General features: G+C 45.4%; 2 protein-coding genes across 2 annotated transcripts; one reads left to right on the forward strand and one right to left on the reverse strand.

Moving 5' to 3' along the window:
- Positions 1–1144: 1144 nt before the first annotated feature.
- LOC117051160 (fatty acyl-CoA hydrolase precursor, medium chain-like) lies at positions 1145–17149 on the reverse strand. Its single transcript, XM_033157286.1, has 13 exons — positions 16994–17149; positions 11845–12049; positions 10806–10944; positions 10248–10381; positions 9894–10047; positions 9467–9568; positions 8066–8173; positions 6787–6918; positions 6371–6451; positions 5364–5511; positions 3408–3557; positions 1835–1907; positions 1145–1715 (listed from the first exon to the last, which is right to left on the reverse strand). Exons 1-13 carry the CDS (start codon positions 17070–17072, stop codon positions 1538–1540), a joined length of 1683 nt encoding a protein of 560 aa, XP_033013177.1. The 5' UTR covers positions 17073–17149; the 3' UTR covers positions 1145–1537.
- Positions 17150–18148: 999 nt separating this feature from the next.
- CIAO2B (cytosolic iron-sulfur assembly component 2B) lies at positions 18149–23041 on the forward strand. Its single transcript, XM_033157287.1, has 5 exons — positions 18149–18433; positions 20332–20411; positions 21269–21394; positions 22570–22615; positions 22819–23041. The coding sequence occupies exons 1-5, from the start codon at positions 18283–18285 to the stop codon at positions 22914–22916; spliced, it is 501 nt and encodes a 166-aa protein (XP_033013178.1). The 5' UTR covers positions 18149–18282; the 3' UTR covers positions 22917–23041.
- Positions 23042–23791: the final 750 nt, after the last annotated feature.

Here is a 23791-nt window from a genome sequence, read left to right on the forward strand (position 1 = left end):
GGGGACAATCCACATTTGCAGGCTGCGGCTGGTTCGAAAAGGTTTATGCCTAGTACCTCCGATGACTCCAACACACAGCCATAAGTCTCTGATTGAGAAAAGTGCTTCCTCTCAGCACTTGCAGCCTTCCGTTGCTTTCTACCTGCTTCATTTTCAAGGTCTTGCAGTCCTTTCTGCCCCTGCACAGCTCATGTGCATTCCTGCCCCCCATTGCAGCTCCGTCTTCTGCATCCTTAGCGCCCCTCCCTGCTCCTTAAATGGTAACAGAAGACCTAGTGGTATAGCATGGGTGGGGCCACAGCAGCGGTTGCCCTGGCTGCAAAATTCTTAGGGACACAAAATCCCAAAAAGAAATGAAAAGTAGTAATAATTAAAAAAAAATAGTGCACCTTTCCCCTCGCACAGAAAATCTCCCAATGTTTGCGTGGGCCAACGGAGGAGCCGATTTGGGTGACAGCTGGTTGCCAGAGCATGCTCCACACATGCTTTTTAAAGATACCTGCTCCTGACCAATCACCCATCCTGCTCTCCGCCATGCTTGACACTCATGGGGCACCGTGACTGCCACTCGGGTAGGTTGCTGTACAATTTCCCCTTCGTACCAACCTATGGGGGGGGGGTGCCCCGGGCACTGGCAACCCACACCATGCCAGTGGGGGGGATCTCCACCCCCCAACTTAGTCTGCCCATAGAAATGAGTTGGTGTGAGCTGTTAGTCTGAACAGGGTGGTGTGTTTATAGAGTCCATGCTCCACTTTTCAACGGACTGGCCAATTAATTATCTGTAGCTGTTTTTTGCAGTTTCACCCAGCACAGGTGCAACTATTTTGGCACTATGTGATAATAAGCAGTCTTTTGCTTCTATCCAAATTGGGGCAACAGGATGTTTTGCTAACTTTCTCTGGTACACTGTCACTGTAGGCCCAATATTTTGAAATATCACGTTTCTGTTGTGACATGTTTGCATGTGTGTTGGTGCATAACAGGGACACATGGAGGTATGGGTCACGCACACAGTCCTGATCCAAAACTGGGGGCCCATCTCTTGCATTTGCCCCTTTAAAAAATGAGAGGCTGCCCCATCAGCCTATATGAGCCTTTTGTGAAGGGTGAAACTTTTGAAGGAAGGCCAAGGATCAGACACTTTTCTGACATAAAAATGGCATCCCTTTATTCTGAAAGTCTAAATGTAACACTATATTCATTTTTATAATTCTTTTTCAAGTTTTGTAAATCATAACTATGTTACTGCATCCTTTTGACTATGCAAAAGATCTGAAACTAAACACTGAATTAAACAAAAGGTAACTTTTATCTAGGCTTAGTAACAATGTGTATACCTCCTGCAGGAAAGGAATAAACATAATTTACAAGATAGAGATGTTTATTTAACTAATTTTTTCTATTACCTACTCCATTATTTTGCAGCTCAGAATAAAGAAATATGCTGTATTTGTTTTGTGGAAAAATATATGTTAACAAGTAACTATCATTTGTCATTTTGGTGCTCTATTTATTGTCCATAGCTGCTTGAGAATTACAACTCCGTGTGTTTTCTTCTCAACTCATTCACCTTCTCAGGGATAGTCTTTAGCCAAAATTCCACTTTTTTCTCTTTCAGCTTCAGTGAGACTTTTTGCTTCAGATTTATCTCTAGATACTGCTCCTGGGTGTTATAGGCCGGCCACTCTACCAAACCTTCTCCATTTGGGTTTCTAGGAGCAAAACCAACAACAAACAAACCTTCTGTCATGTCAGCCAAGGCATCCTACATGCCTTCCAGCCAGCCAGCCACACCACACCCCCATAACTATCACTGTGGCCCATGACTCACCCCCTGCGAGCAAAGTTAGCCCAATATTTCATCATGGTTCTGCTAAGAACTTTCTCCTCCTCTGTGGCGTCACCTGAAGAACAGAGGGAGGGAAGTTCATTACACAGCTGGGATCGCTGGAAATACAAATCCCACTCCCAATGGTTACCCAGTTCAGTAATTCATTCTCTGAAGCAGAATGTGGGGGGCAGGGGGAGCTGCAGCATCCATCAGAATATCTGCAGGAAAGCTTGTGCATAAAAAAGTGCCTGTCATTTGTAGTGCTCTGCAAGCTCTCCAATTGGAGAACAGCCTTTAGCAAAGGTGCCATGGACTTTGAAGAAGCGTGAACTCAGGGCCAAAAGGAGAAACAAGCTAAAAGGAAGGCATGTTTGCAAACCCTGTCCATGATCAACTCCTGCCTGGAAACCTTGGCCTCCACAGTCACTTACGGACTCACTGTTAAGCCTATGTTTGTGGAAAACAATCTTACTCCAAAGAAGAAGGTCTATTTCAATGTGTAGTCTTGCCTGACAGCCCTGAGCCACATGGCTGGTGGTGCTCTGTTCTGAAATGGGCAAGGAAACCTCACAAGAATGTATAGATTTGTCCGTGTCAAGGCAGAGGCTGCAGAAGTGTTTGGATGTGATGGGCCAGGTATCCTGGGGTTGTGCCGGAGCCATGCCCTAGGCCAAATGCCCAAAGGGGACTGCAGGAGGAGAAAAGGCCACTCAAAACACTTGGCAGAGGGGAGAAAGTGAGGGAGTAAGCTGCCTCCCAGAGAGGCAGAGATGGGGAAGTCCTGGAGGTGGGAGCCTCCATTGAAGCACAGCCCAGGGCTCATCCAGAGTTGCACTTGTCCTGTGCCAGGAATGTGTGGGTCCGAGCAGGTTCCCGCTTGTCCAGGAAAACCTGTTCTTTAGCGATAAATTGGAGCAGGCATCAATCCGGAGATGTTTTCTCCAATTCAGCAGTAAAGATTTGGTTTCCTCGGGGGAAAACAGCTAGTTTGGATGAGTGCCAGTATCCTACTAGCTTCTCTTGCTTAACAATGAAGAAGGAGGTGCCCTCCCCACCCTCCCCCCACCCCCAGTTAAAGGTGAACTGGTTTGGAGGTTTTCTTGTCCTTATGCACCCTCTACTGACCACAGGCGGGAGTGGCCTCTTCCTGCTTCTGCTTTCCTCCATCCCCACTGTTGGTTACGTGCCCAGCAGAGCCCCAGAAAGTGGGCCACCCCAATAAGAACTGCTCAGGCCCTTCCCATGTCCTGCGCCCTAAGGGAGCCTTGCTACATCACCCTTTGGTTTCATTTCACTTTGAATGTATTATATCCCTAGAAAGCAACATGCAAACTGTTAATTAGAAAAGCGAACAGGGCAGGTGATCAGTCTGTCCACCTCTTCCACCAATTCATAGTGTAATCTGTAGGCACCAAATCCCTGTCACGCCAAAAGGGTTTCAGCATGGCAGATGATGGCAAACCCAACAGGCTTGGGGGGGACACCATGCCTGCCTCCCGTGCCTGGAAGCTGACCCGCCCTACAGCAACCTTCCCCAAAAGCGAGTCCTGGTCACAGGATAGCCGCTGTTTACCATGCAGGCGAATGTCACCAGTGAGAAACGGCCCTCCAAAGACGAACCCAACTTCGTCTGCATGATCCGCTTTCACGTAGTCTGGTTTGGTATCGTGGTACAAACTGGGACGGTGCTGGTACTCAAAGAAGTAAGTGGGAGCCCCGGTCTCTAAAGATGGAACAAAAGGAGACAGAGGCTGAGAGAGAAGGCAGAAGTGCATTCCCTAAGGATGGTGGCTCCCTGTCCTTTGCCTTTCAGCTGCTAGGTAGGGGGCAGCCTTCGATTCAGGTCTGAAGGGTCTCCTGTTAAATCAGAGGGGCTTTCTGGTAAGATCCAGGGAGGCTTCATTCTAGTTCACCAGGCACTCTCTGCTTCAAAAAGCCCCAGGGGAAATTATAAGGCTTTCACATCTAAAAGAAAACAATGTTGGCACCCTTGGTCCAGCTTCCCTGTGGAGGACATTCCACAGGTGGAGGTGCCACAGCTGGAATGCCCCCCTCCTTTCTTTTTCACCCACCTCACCTCTGCCAATGAGAAGCCAGAGAAGTGCCTAGAATATACCTTTACAGCACTCAACAGTTTGGGCTCTCAGGTGGTCTGGGAGAAGGCAGAACCTCCTCCAGGTACCCAGAGGGCTTCCAAAAACTATTCTCTGGCAGCTTGTAACACACTTTGCATTTACACACAAACATTATCTAGATCCGTAGAAACATACAAAGCCTATGAATCAAAGGCTTTGAAAAACTACCTTGCAGATTTAGTGCATTTGAAAAGAGAAACCCTGAAAAGGTGCAACAGCGGTTATGCAGGCACTTGTGAGATGGGTGCAGCCCTTGCACCAGAATCTCATGTTACTCCCAATGGGACTTCTTCATGACCTGCTCCCAGTGGCTCAGTCAGCCCACATCACTGACCAGGTCTGTATCTGCTAATGGGTGAGGAAGTTCATACCTTGGCCTTTTCACCCACAGGCTTTTGTCCAATTCAGGAATGATTTACTCATCTAGTTTGCCCAGGGATCAAAGAAGCTGGCTTGGAACTCAGCCAAGTGTACTCTCCTTTGGTAAGCACAGAAGCCCATGTGACCCCCAACAATAACCAGGCAAAGAACCAAAGGTTGCTGAGAACTGACTAGGACTTATGCGCAGCTGAGAAATAGTTGCAAAAAGCTTCTAACTAGGAAAGAAACACCACACAGGAGCAGGGAAAACTTACCTAGGAACTCTAATCGCAGCTACACAGAATAATGATTGCAATTCTGGGGTATCAACACAGGAGCCCTCGACATTAGAGATGAAGGAAATAATTGCTGCATCCCTACAGTTACTTAGGAACAAAATGTCTTCTGGACTTTCAGTGATGCAACTCATGAGCTGCAGAATGCCTACGTGATGTGTTCCATCAGTGGTGAAGCAGATATTGTGCCTTATAGTACAATTTAAACCAGAACAATTTAATTCTCCCTCCTATGCGAACTACTCAAATAAAATGCTGACTGACAGTGGGTGACCCCTCTTGCCTATTTACTCACATGGATAAATCTAGTCTTCTCCCTCAAAGCAGTTGCGGTGCCAGCTTATGTAAATCTTAGACGCAAGGAATTACAGACCTACTGGATGTCATGAATTTACAGTGTAAATTACTGAAGTGGCAGAGGGGGAGACAATGCTTGCTTGCCATGCCAGCACTTGGAAACTGCAAACACACACAAGAGCCCTGACACCAGGCTCCCCACGCTAAATTCCTGAAAGTCTTTGATATCTGGAAATAATTTTGTTCTTTCCTTCAAGAACTCAAGAAATTACACAGAGAGTCTCTTGGAGTTAAACTCTAGACACCCCACAGTCTGGCTCTGGGGATCCTCTGAGGAAAGGGTGTGCCTCAAATGGACAGCATGCATCGCAGGTGCTTTAATGTCAAGAGGAGACTTTATTATAAGTAACACCTGGCGGAGGCGGGGGACAATCTTTTTACCTCTGTGATACCGTAATGTTTTTATGGATGGGATAACAATGAACACATCTCCAATCAAGTCCAGGAACCCATCTCTGAGCTCATCCAGGTTGTCGGTGTCCCCAAGGTACTCCTCAAGTACCATTGGCAGGAGTTCAAGTGGGATCCCCTGAGAGAGAAGAAAAGAGATGGCGGGAAATGGCCATTGCTGGGGCGGGGGTGGTGGTGTCCCCTCCTTTCTCAAATGTGCCCTTTGTTACTTGATTCGTGCTACAAGTGTGTAAGAAGCAGGCTGACCGAGAAAAGCCAGCCGCTGGGGATGAACTGTATGCTATTTCTGTTCACCCTCTGATAAATTTGCCTTGGCATTCTGGAAAGCGCTCCCCTCCATGTTAGAGGGGGCTAAGAAGGGTGTGCTGGTGGAAGCCTAACTGGCCTTGGGCATCATGTCTGGCCTACCTTGGGAAAGGGAGTCAAAAGGTTATTCTCCCTCCCTCACACCCTGCCACTGCTACACCCATGTCCTTCTGAATGGAACCAAAGCAGGACCCCCTCCCAGCATTAGGTCAGGTACGATCTGGGGGACTTTGGGGAATGCCACTGGCTGGGAACATGTGAGGGCTGTGAAGCTCCCCCACCCTCACCCCATAAGCAGCTGCTTCCAATGGCCTCAGGAGAAGGAGAGGGACAGGGGTTAGTTCCCTCTCTCACCCCCTTCTCCTCCTCCTCCTCTGCCAACCCTGCAAGCAACCATCAGAGCTAATGCCAGAGCCCCCATTCCATCCCAATGATGTCAGGAGAGGACTCCTCTGGATCCTAACTCCCCCCCCCCATCACCAGTCACCTCTCAGCCTAGGCATGAGTTGCCACATCCAGGCAAACATCTACAGGCTGGTGCTCGTAATCAATCTCATCTCATCTGGGAGGCGGGGGGGGGGGCAGACAAGATCCAAAGGCACCATGCTGCAGAATATTTGTTCTCAAAGTTTCTCAGAGAAAGGATGCAAATCAACAAAATAAATAGTTACCAAAATGGGGAGGATTGCTTCTGAAGTAGTACGGATTCTGTCCCTGTCTCCCACTTCCTTAAACCCTTCCATGGACCCAGTCTGCATCAAAAAAGAAAAGAAGGGTTAGCTGTGCCTTTGAGAGAAACTCCAGAGTAATTCTTGGTTGGGAATGTTCATTTGTCCGTGTTGTTTAATTATTAAAATATCTTTGTTGAGATCCATTATTGCCCCCAGTGAACCAATTTGTCACCAAGAACTTCTGCTTGAGAACTTCTAATGAGCCTTTGTGGTCTAAAGGAGTAAGTTTATGCTTAGAAACCACCACCAACCATTAAATTCATAGCCTAGTTGTGAGGCCCCTCTTATCACAGGGATTTCATGCAGACATTTGGGGGGGGGGAGAGAAAGAAAAGGCCTCGCTAGCAGGATCTTACCACACGCGAATTCCAGCCAAATTCATGGTTGGTGACTCCGACCATGAGGGGCACAGCACTGACCTCCCTCCCAGCCAGAATCTCCTCTGGGGTCTTCGGCATGAACACACCATCCAAAGATGGCCCCAAGCCCTGAGCAAAGGGAAGGAAAGGAGACGTTTAACTGAAGGGCCCAGGACCACCCCACCACCCTCCACCCTGACCAAGCCAAAATAGGCCGGGAGGAATGAGGAGCTCAGCCTGTCTAGCACCTCAGTTGCCTCTCCTGATTCAGATGAAGCAGAGAGATAGAGCTGGGTGTCACCTGCCTTTTGGCAGCACCTTCAAAGCTCCTGATGACAGCTCCCAGCAGCTTCATAGATGTTCAATAGCATGGGGAACAAGATGGAACCATGAGTAGCTTCCCATGAGCAGAACCAAGGAAGTACAGTGCCCCCAAACCCCACTTTCTAGAGTGACTCCTGAAGGCTGTTACGGTTAATGGCACTGAAAGCCGACAAGAGATCGAGAAGAACAAGCAAAGTTGTACTCTCCCCATCTCTCTGCCAACTGTTTAGTGGGCACGATGCTGCAGCCTCACCCTATTCAGTCAGGTTTGGACCAAGTCTTATGCCTGAGCTCTAGCCACCAACCCTCCTGTTTCAAGGCAAGCAGGACACCAGAGCACCAAGGAAACTATAATGTGCTCCACAGTATTGTCTGTTTTTAGTTGTTTTTATTGTAATCTCCTTGAGATTAATAAATCAATAATAATATTCTGATCAAATAAAAGATCTATTTAAACATGTATTTAAATCCAGTTTCCACACTTTTTATATTCCATATTTATATTACAGTGGTACCTCGGGTTACAAACACCTCGGGTTACAAACATTTCAGGTTATAGACTCCGCTAACCTGGAAGTAGTAACTCGGGTTAAGAACTTTACCTCAGGATGAGAAAAGAAATTGCGCGGCGGCTGTGCAGAGGCAGTGGGAGGCCCCATTAGCTAAAGTGGTACCTCAGGTTAAGAACGGTTTCAGGTTAAGAACGGACCTCCGGAACGAATTAAGTTCGTAACCAGAGGTACCACTGTACACTAGGACAAAAAGGAAGCTATAAGATGGGCTGGTCCATTCCTCTAATTGCCCTCATAAACAGCAATACACACTTGGAGCAGAAGGTCTTAATGAGCACTCCAGGTGGTTCCCCTTGCTGGGAAGGGAGAAACAACTGAGCAGGGCATCAAGGCCCCAGCATGGGGTGGGGGGCTCTTTCCTGACCACTCATGTCACTTACCTGCATGCTAAGGTCAGCGTGGATCAGCTCCTGATCACTCTTCTGCCGAAGACACTGGACTAAGGCTGCTGAAGTGGTCATCTCACAGCCAAAGATACGCGCAATTTTCTGTATATGTACACAATGACAGGAACTCTTATCTGCTGCCACCTCTGGCACACTAAGCATTCAAAGGGTGGAGAACAGAGAGTCCACCATTTGTCAAACTAAAAAGTAGCATGTGCCCCACCCCATTTTCACTGTAATTCCCACCTCCCTTTGAGGGTCGCTTTAGAATTCTGCCTGAAAGCACTATTGAGGTATGCCAGCCTTAAACATGGCTTTTGGGGTGAGTTGTGACCCCAGTATGCATTCATCTTGTTGCCAAAGAAACACGATGGAAAGGGTTTTAAGGCTGCCCAACCTTCTGTTTTGCCCAAGAACTTTCGGGGCCCAATGACAAAAATTGACATTTTGGGGTATTATTTAACCTCTCTAGGTGACTACCCCATTGCCCCTGATCTGAAGGAACAGGTTTCAGCAGGTTTCAGTGCTCTCCATATGTCCCTAAGAATGCTGGAGCCCTGGTGACAGAAAGCAATTGTTTTGCCTGTCCTTTTATCCCTGACCCCAAGGAACAGATGTTTTGAGTCTTTACAGTGCATCTTGTCCTCAGCGTGTAGGCCCCAAGACCAATATGCTCACATTAAAAAATTCCCCAGTGTGTTATTTTCAGGCCTCTAGGAGCAGCTTGCCCATTGCCCAACCATCTGGTTCACGGTGGGCATGAATGGTCCACCATCCTCACCCTATAGGAGTAAGGCCCTGTCAGGGTGCTGAGGGACCCATTTTAATCACATCTCCCTGGCAGGCCTCCTCCCATCTATCTACCAACAGGACCATTCCTATATGAGTCGTCCCTCTCCCTCAGCCGAAAGCAGCACAACATACCTCACACCTCCATTTCTAAAGGGCAAGAGTGCATATTGTTACTACCTGGTGCCCTTTTGTTTTACTCCAGACTGGCCCTGTGCCACACCTGTTACCTGTTACTAATTCCAGTCATGGCACTGAGAGAAGCTGTGGTGGTGGGTTGCGGTGAGATCTCATGAGATTTCAGTAAGATCTTGGCAAGAGCTCACCGGAAGTTGCCACTGCTTCTTTTCTGCTGGAGGTGGAGGCAGCGAGGGGGAAAGGGCGCCTGCAGGGCACCACCTTTTGGGGTTCCACCGCCTGGGACGGTTGCCTCAATGCCTCAGCCTACCTCATGTGTGAGCCAGCCCTGCCCTGCATTCATGACACTGGGGGACTCCACCCAACTTTTGCCCCCTGGGCTGTGTTTAAAAAAGAAAAGAAAAAACCAGCATCCTTGGGACAGAAAACATTTTGGTCTCATCCGGTCAAACAAACAAACAAACCTACTTCAGCAGACTGAGACCTGTTCTGGAAGACTATTGGAAGCTGTGAGACACCGCTCTCCAGGATGGCTCTGTGGAATAAACCCTTTGACAAGGGAGACATAACCTGGCAGAGGAGAAAGGACACCATTGGCAACGGACATTATGCCCTGCCGCTGACCTAACAAAAGCCCTGAATATCAATTTAGGCCTCTGAGTCCCCATAGAACTTACACCTATTGCATCCAATTCCTTCTTCCTAATCTTTCTTGCAGCCAGACACCAAAGAGGGTTCTGCAAGTTAGCAGTGACAGCTACCCCCACCCATCCTTTCCACAGCTTTGAGACAATGTCAGAGATCATTATTTTATGTTCTGTAAAATGTCCACCTGAGAATTAAGCAGCCTATTACTATAATAGAAAACCCCACCATATAACACTTTGGAACTCACATGGGCTGAAGCACTCATGGATCCTGCAGAGACACCAAAGAGAGTCACCAATTCCGGATCGCCCCTGAAATCTCTGATGTTTTCCTGGATCCACTGGAGAGCTGCTAACTGGTCCAAAAGGGCCCAGTTCCCTCGAGCACTCTCGTCCCCTGTGCTGAAAGGAAACCGTTGGCAAGGAGCAGCAAGCTCAGCACTCAGGTGGATTTTGGAGAAAAGGTTGGCGCTTTGACTCAATACCAGGTCCTTCCAAGGGGTTTTGGGTGCACAAGTGGCGAGAAGAGCTGACCCGGCAGGTCAACCCAAAGCCCTTCTAGTGAAAAGGGCCCTGGAATACCTTTAGCCAAAGAATCTTACCTGAAGAACCCCAAAATGCCCAGCCTGTACTGAAGGATGACCACCACCACATCTTCATAGGCAGCTAGCGCGGAACCATCAAACCTGGAAGCTGCCCCAAAGATCATGTTCCCTCCGTGAATCCACACCATCACCTTCAAAAGAACAGGGGTGGCAGGGAATGACCGGAAGGTTGCATAGAGAGCATTTTTCATAAAATGTTTTTGAAATAAATAGCATATAATAATTGGACATATAGACTATTTTATAATGGATGGGGAAGATGCACTGTATGGCATCATCGTAGTCAGGCAATTTTGCAGCAACAGACCTCGCAACCATTTAGTTTTGCGAACAGTTCAAGGTGCAGTTATCCAGTTTTTATTTTATTTTATTCAGAACAATTAAAGAAAGGAGGTGGCGTAACCAATCAAAATTGCCCTTTGTAAGAATACGAGAGGCAGAGGACTCTTCAGAGAAAAATGACATTGGCAAGAGCCACTGCCATCAACCCAGAATCTGCTGCCAGCCACCTTGCTTTGCAACGCTGCTTTCAGTCCATTTAAAATATGTACTTACTGGCAACTTAGATGCCTTGGGGGAATCTGCGGGAGTATAAATGTTTAAATACAAACAGTCCTCGGAACTTCGGAAGGGCGGGTGCTTTTCTTTCCATCTCTTCTGAATTCCTTTGAGTATATCCAGATCCTGGGGACACCTGCAGAAAGGACACCCCCCACACTCCCCATGACTTTGGAAATAACAGAGTGAACATACTAGCTCATATATAAAGATAATAATTTGCAAGAAGTCACGAGAGTTGGTGTCAGGGACAAACTAACACAGGCCAGTTTAAAGGTTTACTGGCAAAGGTGTGGACTTAATAAACTCTTCAATTTATTTATTTTTTAAAAAGAGCAACAAGAAAGGGGTCTTCTTGACACTCTAATCTTAGAAAATGGATGACAATGTTTCGGTCAATCAGAGCAGGACCACTCAGCCTTTCTGTTCAGGGAAATCAGCATAAACTGTTTTAGTCTGAAAACAGGATATCCTCTGTTAATAGATTTAAATGCTGGTAATATTGGTGTCTTAGGAAAGATATGCTACAAATGTGATGGGACTATTAGCCTTCACAAGATTATTGGAACATAATATTCCATGCCTTCTCTCAAATAATTCACCACCCTGAGTTTAAAGCCATATTAGCATTGAATTAATATCATTGCAAATTATTTGTCAAACATGGTCAAATAATTAATTCTGAATTTACTGAATGCAGCTAAAATGTTGTGGGATTAACAGTGAAAGAGCTCTCAACCTCCAATGGCTGAGGGCTGGTTGCTGAAATGTCTGGACTGCTCTGACCCATTAAGGTTGCAGATATTGGAATTTCTGTGATGTCCATGTTAAGTTAAAAGCAGAATTTTCTTTCAGCAATTAGACCTGTTTTGTTTCCAGTGATTCCTTTCTCAAAAAAATAAAATAAATGAATCCTTTAAAAAAAGATGATGATGAAAACATGTGAGTGGTTCCCAACACCTCCCCATAAACATTCTTCTCTGCTGGTTTTTATTTCCCTAGTGCAGCCAAGAGGATCGAACTGCATCTCTCTTACACTGCTGGGTACGTGGTAGCATCTCTCACGCCATCCCATGGCTCAGGCGGTTGCGGTGAGGAGAATCTCAAGGAGCCAGTGGGAGGCTTTGCAAAGGGGATGCCCAGGAAGACATCAACCAGCCGCTCTGTGCCCTTTACACTCGCTTGCTTCCCTCGGAGCTGTCCATATTTTGTGGCAACTTCTGGGTGGGCGCCTTCTGGACCTACACAATGCATGCATACAAATAAAGTTTTTTAAATGTGTGCAATCACAAATGCAGAGGCAAAGATATAGAACTATATAAAACCAGGGGGCCAGAGAGCATTGGGCCTGACCACGCCCCTCCCCTAGAAAGGATCTGTGCAAAGCCAAAGCCAGCCTCCCTTCTCCCTGCACACAAAGGACATGAGAGCAGCCATCCTCTGCTATCAGCACTTTGAGTTGAAGTGAGTTTTCTCTGGCTATAGCTTTAAAAAAATATACTATTTCATTTTAAAAGTCAGCAGCTTTTTCTGTTTAACACTGTGCTTAAAATCATATAAACCAGAAACAAAAGTGATACACCATTTTATGAAAGAACATCTTCCTGATATTGAGTCAGAATCTCATTTCTTGTAACTTGGAGCCATTGGTTTCAGTCCTAGCTTCCGGTGAAGGAGAAATCAAATTTGCTCTATCCTCCATGTGACAGCCCTTTAGATATTTGAAGGTGCCTATCATGTCTCCTCTCTGTTTCCTCCTTACCAGGCTAAACATACCCAATACCCAATTCCCTCAACTGTTCCTCATAAGGCTTGGTTTCCAGACCCTTGATTGCCTTCCTCTGCACATATTCCAGCTTGTCAATATTCTTCTTAAATTGTGGTGCCAAAAACTGGACACAGTATTCCAGGTGTGGTCTGACCAAGGCAGAACAGAACAGGACTATTACTTCCCTTGGTTGGTACACTATATTCCTGTTGATGCACCCTAGAATAGCATTAGGTTATTTTGCAGCTACATCACACTGATTTTTTTATTTATTGGTTTTTCAATATTGCATCATAATAGAAATACAAATACATCACAATAATACATACCAAAACTGTCACCACATCCTTCCCATCCCTACCCATAATTGTATTTATCATTTAACTCATCAATCAAGCATAATATTCTTTTGTCCCTCCCCCCACTTCCCTCCGCCTCCACTCGATTTCCTCTACATTCTGAAATTACATTAATCTTTGCATTCTACAATCTTCTCATATCTTCTATATGCTCTTATTATCTTTCCTTACTAATTTTCCTTCCCTCAGTTACTTTACATTTTAATCTAGGCATATTAGCATATCTTTTTTGAGCAATATTTTACCATATATTCATCAAAACATTTCCACTCCTTTTTAAATTTTTGATTCGATTGATTTCTTATAATAGCTGTTAATTTTGCCAAAACTAAATATTCATTTAATTCACAGATCCATTCCTCCCTTGAGAGTATAATTTGTAACTTCCACTTAGCAGCAATCACTACTGTAGCTGCTATACTTGCATCTAAGAAAATCCCCCCCCCGGTGGTATTTCTTCCCCTATCAATCCAAGGAGATATGACTCTGGTTTTTTATTATTGATATTTTCAACATTTTCTTTAATTCTTCATGTATTACTGTCCAAAATTTCTTAATTTTCTCACACCTCCACCACATATGTATTGTTGTTCCTATTTCTTCACCACATCTCCAACAAAGGTTTGAATTCAATTTATATATCTTTGCCAACTTAACTGGTGTTAAATACCACCTGTGGAACATTTTAACAAAATTTTCTTTGATTGTATATGAGGTGGTAAATCGTATATATTCTCACCAGAGTTTCTCCCATTGTTCTAGATAGATAGTATGACCGACATCCTGAGCCCATTTAATCATCGTTTCTTTCACGTCTTCATCCATCAATTCCCAGTCCAATTCCCAGTCCAATAAAAGATTATATGCTTTAGATAACCATTTCTTATTACTCTGAATTATTATAAAATAATATTTTGATTCGAATTAAATATACCTCTAAGTTGTATATATTGCCATCAATCAATTTCATATTGCCGTATCTCTTCAAAGGATTTTAATATGAATTTCCCTTGTTCCTCTTCCAATAACTGTCTAAATGTTGGCCAATTTGTCCTCATATTCAATTTTTTTACAGCATATGCCTCCAGCGGCGATATCCACCAAGGTGTCTGTGTTTCCAACTGTAGTCTATATTTGTTCCAAACCTTATATAATGCACTTCTTAATATATGACTTGTAAATTCCTTATTGACTTTTACCTTCTCATAATTAAGATACGCATGCCATCCGTATCTATTATTGAAGCTTTCAAGGTCTAATATATTAGATTTTTCAATCTAATCCAATCTCTTACCCATATTAAGCATTCTGCTTCATAATATAATTTTAAATTGGCAATGCCAATCCTCCCCTTTCTTTTCTTTCTGTCAATAATTTATATTTTATCCAGTTTTTTTCCTTGTCATACGAAACTCGTTATATCTTTCCTCCATTCTTCAAAGCAATTCTCTTTATTTATATTATAGTTCTCTTTATAATATAATCGTTTGGAACAAATATAGCATTTTTAGTAAAACATTCATCTTTATTGTGGAGATTCTTCCCCATATTGATCTTTAATCTGCTCCAGGTTTCAAAATCTTTCCTTATTCCTTTCCAAACTTTTTCATAATTATTTTTAAGCAAATTAATATTCTTCATAGTTAGATCCATACCCAAATATTTTTCTTTCTTGGCGATCTGTAAGCCAACCTTTTCCTGAAGTTCTTTTTATTCTTGTTCTTGCATATTTTTTACCATAAGTAAAATAAAACAAGAAATAATAAAATATCTACAGGACAAACAAATTCCAAAAATAAGTAAAAACAAAATGGAACAACTAAATGCACCAATCACGATAATGGAAATACACCATGCAATTACGAATCTAAAATTGGGGAAAGTGCCAGGCCCAGATGGGCTTCCTGCAATACATTGTAAAAAGTTAGAAGATTCTATTATGATACCTTTAAAAACACTAATGAATAGTATAATGAGGAAAGGAAGAACCCCAAACCCTTGGCAAGAAGCAAATATTACTTTAATTCATAAACAAGGAACAGATAGAGAATCATTCAATAATTATAGACCCATATCATTGCTTAATAATGATTATAAGCTATTTGCTGGTATATTAACAGATTGAAATAACTTTTAAAGGACAACATAAATCAAGATCAAGTGGGATTTCTTCCAAATAGGCATATAAAGACAAATATGAGGATAGTGATTGATTTATTGGAATATTTGAAATTAAGGCCAGATAATAGAACGGCGCTGTGAGTTAAACCACAGAGCCTAGGGCTTGCTGATCAGAAGGTCGGCAGTTCGAATCCCTGTGACGGGGTGAGCTCCCATTGCTCAGTCCCAGCTCCTGCCCACCTAGCAGTTCGAAAGGACGTCAAAGTGCAAGTAGATAAAAAGGTACCGCTCCGGCAGGAAGGTAAGCGGTGTTTCTGTTCACCAGAAGCAGCTTAGTCATGCTGGCCACATGACCTGGAAGCTGTACGCCAGCTTCCTTGGCCAGTAATGTGAGATGAGCGCCGCAACCCCAGAGTCGGACACAACTAGACCTAATGGTGAGGGGTCCCTTTACCTTTAATAGAACGGCGCTTATGCTAATAGACGCTGAGAAGGCTTTTGATAACTTATCAAGGATATTTTTACAGAAGGTATTGGAACTAGCATCATTGGTGGGAAACTATTGTAGAGGTATAAAATTGATTTATGAGAAGCAGCAAGCTAGTTTAATAATTAATAGTGTCAGGGCAGAATGTTTTCCAGTGGAGAAGGGCACCGGACAAGGGTGTCCCCTTTCACCTTTACTCTTTATATTGACATTAGAGATACTGCTATAAGAAATAAGGAAAGATAAAAAGATCATAGGAATAACATTGGGAAAAGAGGTTTTTAAGATCAGAGCCTTTGCGGATAATATTTTGTTAACAACAGAAGAACCAGAAACAAGTATTGCCAAAGCAATAGAGATAATACATGATTTTGGCAGGGTGTCTGGCTTTAAAATGAATACGGAAAAGACAAAACTTATTGTAAAAAATATGCAAGCTACATCACACTGTTGACTGGTGTTAAGCTTGTGGTCTACTAAAACCTCTAGATCCTTTTCACATGTACTACTGGCAATCTTATAAGAACATGCCGTGCAGGGAATGGTGTAAATAAAATGCTATAGAGCCTGCCTCAATTGCTTTGGTCCTGAAGCCAGCACATGCAGTTACCGGTAAGTGGCAGGATATCACTTGTTTTGATGCCTTTAGCTATTAGGAGGTGGGGAAGTCTTCAACCAATGCACATTGCCTTTCCCTGCCTCTCCACCACCCTCACCTCCTATTGGTAAATCTTCATCCTACCATTGTCATCTCCAACCCATCCCTATGCAGTTTCCAGATACAATGGGATTTACTGCCAAGTAAGAGAGGAAACCTAACTCTAAGTTAGAGAACACATCACAGAATCAATTTCTAGTCCCGCTTCTCTCTCTCTCTCTCTCTCTCTCTCTCTCTCTGACACACACACAACTCCCTCACCCAAATCTTTTTTTAAATCCAGCACCCATTTCCTCCCCTGATGAGTGGCAGTTGGAGTAATTGAAGTGCTCTTATGCAGAGTGTCAGACACAGGAACGAGATGGGCTGCTGTTTGCAAGAGAAGGGTGAAGGGTGGGAGAGAGCTGCTGGTGCATTCTGAGTTGTATTTCTGAATAACGCATGAAGATGCTCTTAGATCAAGTCAGACCATTGATCTACCTTGCTCAGAACTGTCTACAGTACACTTACTGCCAGTGGCTTGCTTGAGTTTCTGACAGGGGCTTTCCTAACCCTACCTAGATATGCCACTGGGGATTGAAGCTGGGGCCTTCTGCATGCAAGACAGGTGTTCTACTGCTGAGAAATGTCACTGTATCTTCTACAGACTGGAATAATAATACAAAAATGGTGTAACTGGAAAAATGTAGACTGACACAGGCAGAGATGCTCCTCTTCACTCTCCTGAAGATTGGATTGCAAGGGGCTATTTCACTCTTTCGTTTATCAGTCAAAATGAAACACTCCCCTTACCTTTGCCTTCAAGGATTCTGAAGCCAACAGTGCTAATTGCAGCAACCCAGAACAGGGCACTCCATGGGGCTGATGCCATTATGCTTTACTGCCCCCTGGGCCGCTGGGCCTTTATATGCTTTTAGGGCAGGGTACAAAGATCGTCATCCCTTACAAAGAAAAGCCAGGAAAACGTTCAGATTCACCTAGCATCAAGCCATAATAACATCAGACCAGTGATTCAGCTTTCAACAAAAGAGAATCATTAACTGTAATGTGAGGAAAGGTTACACAAAAGCTGCCAAACCAGCTGGAGCCAATGGAAAGGGCAGAGTCTAAGGCAGGAAAGTGTAAGTGTGACCGTGCCCCGCTTTGGCTCTCTTTGGCTGGCATTGCTGCCAGAGGAGCGGGAAGGAACATGTGCTGATGCCACGTTCCTTTGGGTGCTGTGAAGGGTGAGAGGAAGTCACCACCTCTTCCCTCACTCCCTCTTTTTCCCTCCTAGTAGAATGTTAACTGATGAGGGCAGATCCACGCCATGCATTTAAAGGGCATCCAAAGCGTACCGCTTCCCCTAAAGTCTCATGGAAACTGTAGTTCGATAAGGGCGCTGGACATTGTAGCCCTGTGAGGGGGAAGCGACAGGTTTTTTCCCCTTCTTGCTGCAGGTAGCTATTTCCACGGAGTGGGAATGCGGCCCATGGGCTGAAAAGAGACCCTCGGCCTCCACCCATTCCCCTTTCACAGCGCAGGGCGCCCCCCCCCTTCCCGGTGATTTTTGGGGCTCCGCGAGGACTTTTTCCATTAGTAACCTTCAGCCTGCCACTCTCACAGTGGACCCTCGGCTGCTGGGTGGCCTTCCTGGCAGGGAAGCTGAAGCCGCAAAATCCTGCACTGAACAGGCGGGTGCGACTGGATGGCCTCCCAGGGACCCCTCAAACCACGCAAAGAAGGCAGAGGCGGCAGTTACTCAAGGTAAGGGGAGAGCAGTCTGTATATGCTCAGAGGCTACTTTCTGTCTGTGCACGAACACTCAGGCGTTTCCTCCCAGCAACTCACACTTCTGCCGCGGGGAGAAGCAAAATTGGAAACAAAGCGAACCCGGAAGCTCCCGCTAAAGGCAGCGAGATGGGCTCCTCTGTTTATTAGCTCCACTGCGCTAAGGCATCTGACGCAAGCGAGCGCGTTACCCAAATGCCGGAAGCGCGTCACGCCGGAGCCACCTCCGCTTAGCGTCCTTCCGGTGTGGGAAAGTGCTTGGCAACGGCGCCCGGTCTAGTCGGCTGAGTGCCGCTGCTGCCGCCGTCGCCATGGTGGGCCAAGATCCGTCTGCCTCGCCGGCGATCGGAGCCCTGGAAAACGCGAACCCGCTCATCTACCGGCGCCAGGGCGAGCGGCCCGTCACGGCGCGCGAGGAGGACGACGAGCTGCCTGACGCCATCGACGACCGGGAGATCTTCGATATCCTCAGCTGAGCCCAGCCGGGGTTCGCCTGCCAAGGGGAAAAGTCTCCCTGGGGCGGAGGGGGCGGGCCCGGCGCTTCTTGTGGTTCTTAGAGCTTCTCCAGTGGCTCATGGAAGTGACGCCTCCCGCTTGCAGCGGCGCCTGGGTTGGGGTCGGGAAGGCGGATGAGGAGCCGGCCAAGAGGGGCTAAGCCACCTGGGTGCCCAGGGTGGGGCTCTGGGGGCAGCAAGCACGGTGGGTTTGTGTCTGGGGTGGGCAGAACGTGTCACTTTCACGCCTTCACTCAATAAGCAGGTCGGTTGAATAGTCACATCAATATACAGTAGTCGTTTCTTGACGCACCTCGATACGTTTTTCGAGCCGAATAAGTTACAATCTGTCAGGAGGAGGCAAGTCCTACCTCATGAACCTATTTAGATTTCTTTGAGGGTGTCAACAAGCATGTAGGGCTGACATGGAGCACTTGGACTTTCAAAAAAGCTTTTGATGAAGCCCCTCACCAATAACTCCTGCGTAAGCTTAGCAGTCGAGGAATGATAGAAGAGGTCCTCTTGTTTAAGCTTCAGGAATGAAAGAGTAGGAATAAACGGACAGTTCTCCATATAGGGAGATGTTGAAAATGGAGTCCTCCAGTGATCAGTGTTGGGATTGTGCTCTTTTAAGTTGTTTATAAATGATTTAGAATTAGGGATTAGCAGCAAGGAGGCAAGGTTTACCAGTAACATTAATTTTTTCAGATTGTTAAAATGAAAAGATAATTGTGATTGTTTGGAAAGGAATTGAAAACAAAATTGCTGGTATCGTACCATGCAACTGCTCTTTGAACACTGTGTGACTTCTGATTGCCTCATCTCCAAAAGGATACTGTAGAGGAAATGGTCTGTAAAAAGGTAACAAAAATTATTAAGAATGGACTAGATGGGTCATTAGCCCAATTCAGCAGGCTTATTATTATTATTATTATTATTATTATTTATCGAATTAATATACAGTGGAACCTTGTGTTACGTACCACCCTCCTTACGAATGCTTCGGGTTACGAGCTCCGCTGACCCGGAAGTAGATGCTCCTGGTTGCGAACTTTGCTTGGGATGCGAGTGGAGGTTGCATGCCGGCGGCGCAGCAGCAGGCACCATTAGTGAAAGCGTGCCTCATGTTAAGAACGGTTTCGGGTTACAAACGGACCTCTGGAACGGATTAAGTTCATAAACGGAGGAACCCTATACCCAGGGTTTCAGGGCAGTTCACAGAATAAAGTTTTTAGGCACAGAGCAGGTCTGTATTAGGTTTGTATTAGAAACAGCACAGGTTGATTTCCTCAAGCATCTCTAGTTCCTGCTCTTCAGGGTAGGATTGATAGTTTGCACGATGTAGAAGCCCCACAATAGGTATGTAGAGTTGTAGGATTGGCCGCTCATACAATTTTTTAAAAAAGTTGTATTATAAAGCCGGTGGTCCCTTGCTGTCATTCAGCAGGTAACTCAGGGTATTCATGCAAAATCTCCTGCCAGGGTGTGATCATCTCAGAAGAAAGAGAAAGTGGCATTTAGTAGAGAGGGGAGGATTGCATAAAGCAGAGATGGAGAGTCTGTGGTCCTCCAGATATTGGACTATAGTACCTATCACACAGGCTGATGGGAGTGGGGAATCCAAGAGCATAAGGAGGGCCATAGAGTCCCCACCCCTGGACTAAAAAGATGTTGTCTAATAGTGTGCAATTGGCCTCTCCAAAGAGGTATTACCCAACCTGTTTTCTGCATTCGTTGCTGTTGGGAAGGCTTGAGCAGTTTGTCTTCATTGGGGAACATTTGGGAAGCTCCCATCTTAAATGAAGAATTGCATCCCCACAGGGATTGTTGCTTTGTGCCTGGCTGTGCTTTTCCTTGACTTTCTACATCTCATTCGTTCCATCAACGACCCAGAGCATCCCTTAACATTAGAAGAGCTAAACGTTGTAGAACAAGTTCGAGTCAAGGTGAGTGTTGTTGGCCTTTCTTTGCCTTTTCCAAGCTGGAGAGAAAAAATGGCCTCTTTTTGAGCCAGAGGCCACTGAACAGGCTGTAGCTCATGTCACTAAATTCATGAAAACCAGGTACAAACAGATTCTTTAAGAGAGATGCAGCTTCAAGGAAGAACAGGTGTCTTTCCAGTTTTGCCTGGCCTGATTCTTAAATTCCCCATTTCACTGCCCACCCCAGGAGGCTTTTTATATAACTGCACCTGTGTGACTTATCCAAGCTGCTACCATCATGCCCTACAGTGATGCCCCCTCCCATCTTCTCACCACCACCTGGTTAGCTCAGTGGCCCTTGGCTCAGACTCGGACACTATTTTTTTTATATAGTGCAGGTGTTGGGTTTTGTGTTAGCGTCAACTGGGTAGGTTCTCTTTCTATTCACTTATGACATCTCCTTGGTAGTGAGAGGGATAGTGCTAGGGCCAGGGTTTTGTTGGCTGCCTGTAGTTGGCTGCAGTGAGGTTTGTTTGCATTTGTGAGGGTGGGGTAGGGATTGTTGGGTCAAGTTAGCCATATTGATTCGTATGCTGTCGGTGGGTTCTTGTTGTCTTATTGGGCTATGTATGTGATAAAGGGGGCGATTTTGAGGTGAAGGCGTCCTCTTCTATTTGTCCCCAGGTTGCTTGGTTTTCTTTGTGAGTTCCTGGGCATCATCTTCAGACTGAGAGGAGTCTAATTCTCAATGTACAACTGCAGTTAGTAAGATGCAAAGACACAAGCCAATTAGCTTTTTCCAATTATAACTGCATTTTATCTGGTTTAAATTATGACTCTCTTTAAAAATTTGTGATTGGGTCGGGATGGGTCTTTCACAGGTAAATGATGCTGAGAGCACCGTTTCAGTGGAATTCACCCCCACCATTCCTCACTGCAGCATGGCAACATTAATTGGCCTTTCAGTCAAAGTGAAACTGATCAGATCCCTCCCTGAAAGGTTTAAGGTGAGTGGCTGCAAATGGCCAAAAGGGCAATGGAGAAATTCTGTTTTTGTTGCATAGGGTGGACATGAGGGGCGTTGCTCTTGTGTGATCAGTGAGTAGAACTGTACTGGTAGTTCTGCTTTTACAGTGTCTGCATTCCCCATTGCAAACCTGCTGTGCTCACCCCTTGTCTCCCACCAGCCATGGGCAGAAATTAGAATTCTGCAGGGGATAGAAAGTGTGGTGGCAGCTGCAAGTTCCAGTAGCTCTTCAAAGCATTGAAAAGCAAGACAAATGTGGGAGACAAAACAACGACCTGGGTCAGCAGCCTTCAAGGGGGACCCCAAAGTGCTGCTTTGACTTGACATTCTAGAATGCTGTGAAGGTGTTGCAAGGGATGGGGTGGGGATGGCAGATATAAATTCAAACAGCCAGCGGTGCCAGAAGACTTGATCTGCCTAGGAAAGGTCCCCCGACAAACAGTTGGCATGGCCCTTGGGGAGTAGCTCCTGTTTGCAAGACCACTGCTTGGCTCCAAGAGGCAGCAGCTACAGCACCCTGGAAAGCAGCATGAATTTCCTCCTTACTTGCTTCCAGTGACTCCCGGTTGCAGAAGCTCTTGCTCATCTTGGCACTTGACAGGCTAGGCATCAAAGCGATATGTGGGCTTTCCTTCTCCTCTTTGTTTCTGTTAAAGCACCTGAGGCTATCAATTGCAGGATCCTATGCAGCCCATGCTGCTTTTTGGAATTTGACATGCTGGAAACCAAGTGCCGTTTTTTCAAAGCAATAAGGAAAGGGGTCCCTGGCTGCCCCCGCTCCTCCATTGATCAGATGCCTTCTTTCAGCTGTTTGAGCCCCTCCCACTCCTGCTTCCTAGTGGCTTCTTCATATCCAATGGTGGCTTTTGTGAGGTTTTGATCAAGGTAATCTGCCCAGCCAGAGTATTTATCCCACTAGAAGAATTCTTGGTTTGGCATTAGAAACAAAGAAACTGCCAAAGTGACAGCACATCCTCACCAATGAAATACAGAATGGAAGGGAGGGGACTGGTGATGGTGTGTAACTGAGCAACCAAATTAAATTAAGGTGAAATTGGATTAGCGAGATATAATTTTATTATTCCTCCTGTCAGTTCAACCTGGGAGAACATTATTGGGTGAAACAAATGATGCTTCTTCTTTTCCTCCTCCCAGGTGGATGTCCACATAACGCCTGGAACACATGCCTCAGAGCATGCAGGTAGGTTTGAAATTCACCACTAAATACCCCTCAGAACAAGTCACTTGCATTCCCTTCTATATTTGTTTTGAAGGAAAAGCTGGAAGGGAAGAGTACAAATACCACTTGGAATTTTTTTGGTGGGGTCCTAGCCCTTGAGCTATACAGCAGAAGATGATGGGTGAAGTCTTCACTAACTCCTCTTGTGGGGTTCTTTTTCACAGTAAACAAGCAACTGGCTGACAAAGAGAGAGTGGCAGCTGCCTTGGAAAACAACCACCTGTTGGAAGTGGTGAATCAGTGTTTGTCTGGGCGCCCCTGATAATGCATGCTGGGTGGGGTTGGGGTGGGAACAAGCAGAAGATGCTCTTAAAAGCTTTTACCTGTATGTGAATAAAATAATTGTGATTGTTTTGTTTTTAAATAAAGACAATACCCTTTTCCCTACTTAAACTTGTCTAAAAGTATTGGATTAGAAACACAAGTGAATCTGAAAAGTAAACCATGAAAACTGAGGAACATGTTTATATAGTATAAATTGAGGACTGGACATCAAAATACCACTCTTACAAAGCTGAATATTTTATTAAGGTCTGAATGTTTCTGGTTTAGAAACATTCCCATGGACAAAACTTACTGTTTTGGGGTGGCTTAGAAAACAAGGTGGGGGGAAATCCTGCAAGCAAGTAAAATCCTATTTTATAAATGTGCGTCCATCTTTTAGGAATTGGGAGGGCACTTGGAAGGAGATTTTGTCAGTTATGAAAGAGGACAGGCAGCTATAGATTGATAGGTGTGTTTTCCAGAGCCTGGGCAAAAAGGGCACATGATGGCCAGTATCTGACATCTTGCATCTGCATTGACACATCCTACCACATTTTATGGAGATGGCTATGGCTGCTGTTTAGCCTTCAGACTGATGCAGTTGCAGAGGCAGCCTGGTGGGTGAAGTCTACATGGGTAGGAAAGATTTGATGCCAGGGGTCAGGATTGCCCAAGGCCCTTTACATTGAAAGGGGTGGCTTGTACCATTCATAGGTTCATGACTGTTGGTTGCTTACTGGAGGGCTAGTAGAAACTGGTGAAGGGAATGGCATGGGGTGTGGTGGGAGGGGGGCATGTGTGACTTCTTTCTAAAGTATTCAGAGAGCGAATAGGCCACCCTCCCACTTAAGTCTGAGCAAGGATTTGAGCTTG

This window comes from Lacerta agilis, chromosome 8, assembly GCF_009819535.1.
Source record: "Lacerta agilis isolate rLacAgi1 chromosome 8, rLacAgi1.pri, whole genome shotgun sequence".
Classification (NCBI taxonomy): domain Eukaryota; kingdom Metazoa; phylum Chordata; class Lepidosauria; order Squamata; family Lacertidae; genus Lacerta; species Lacerta agilis.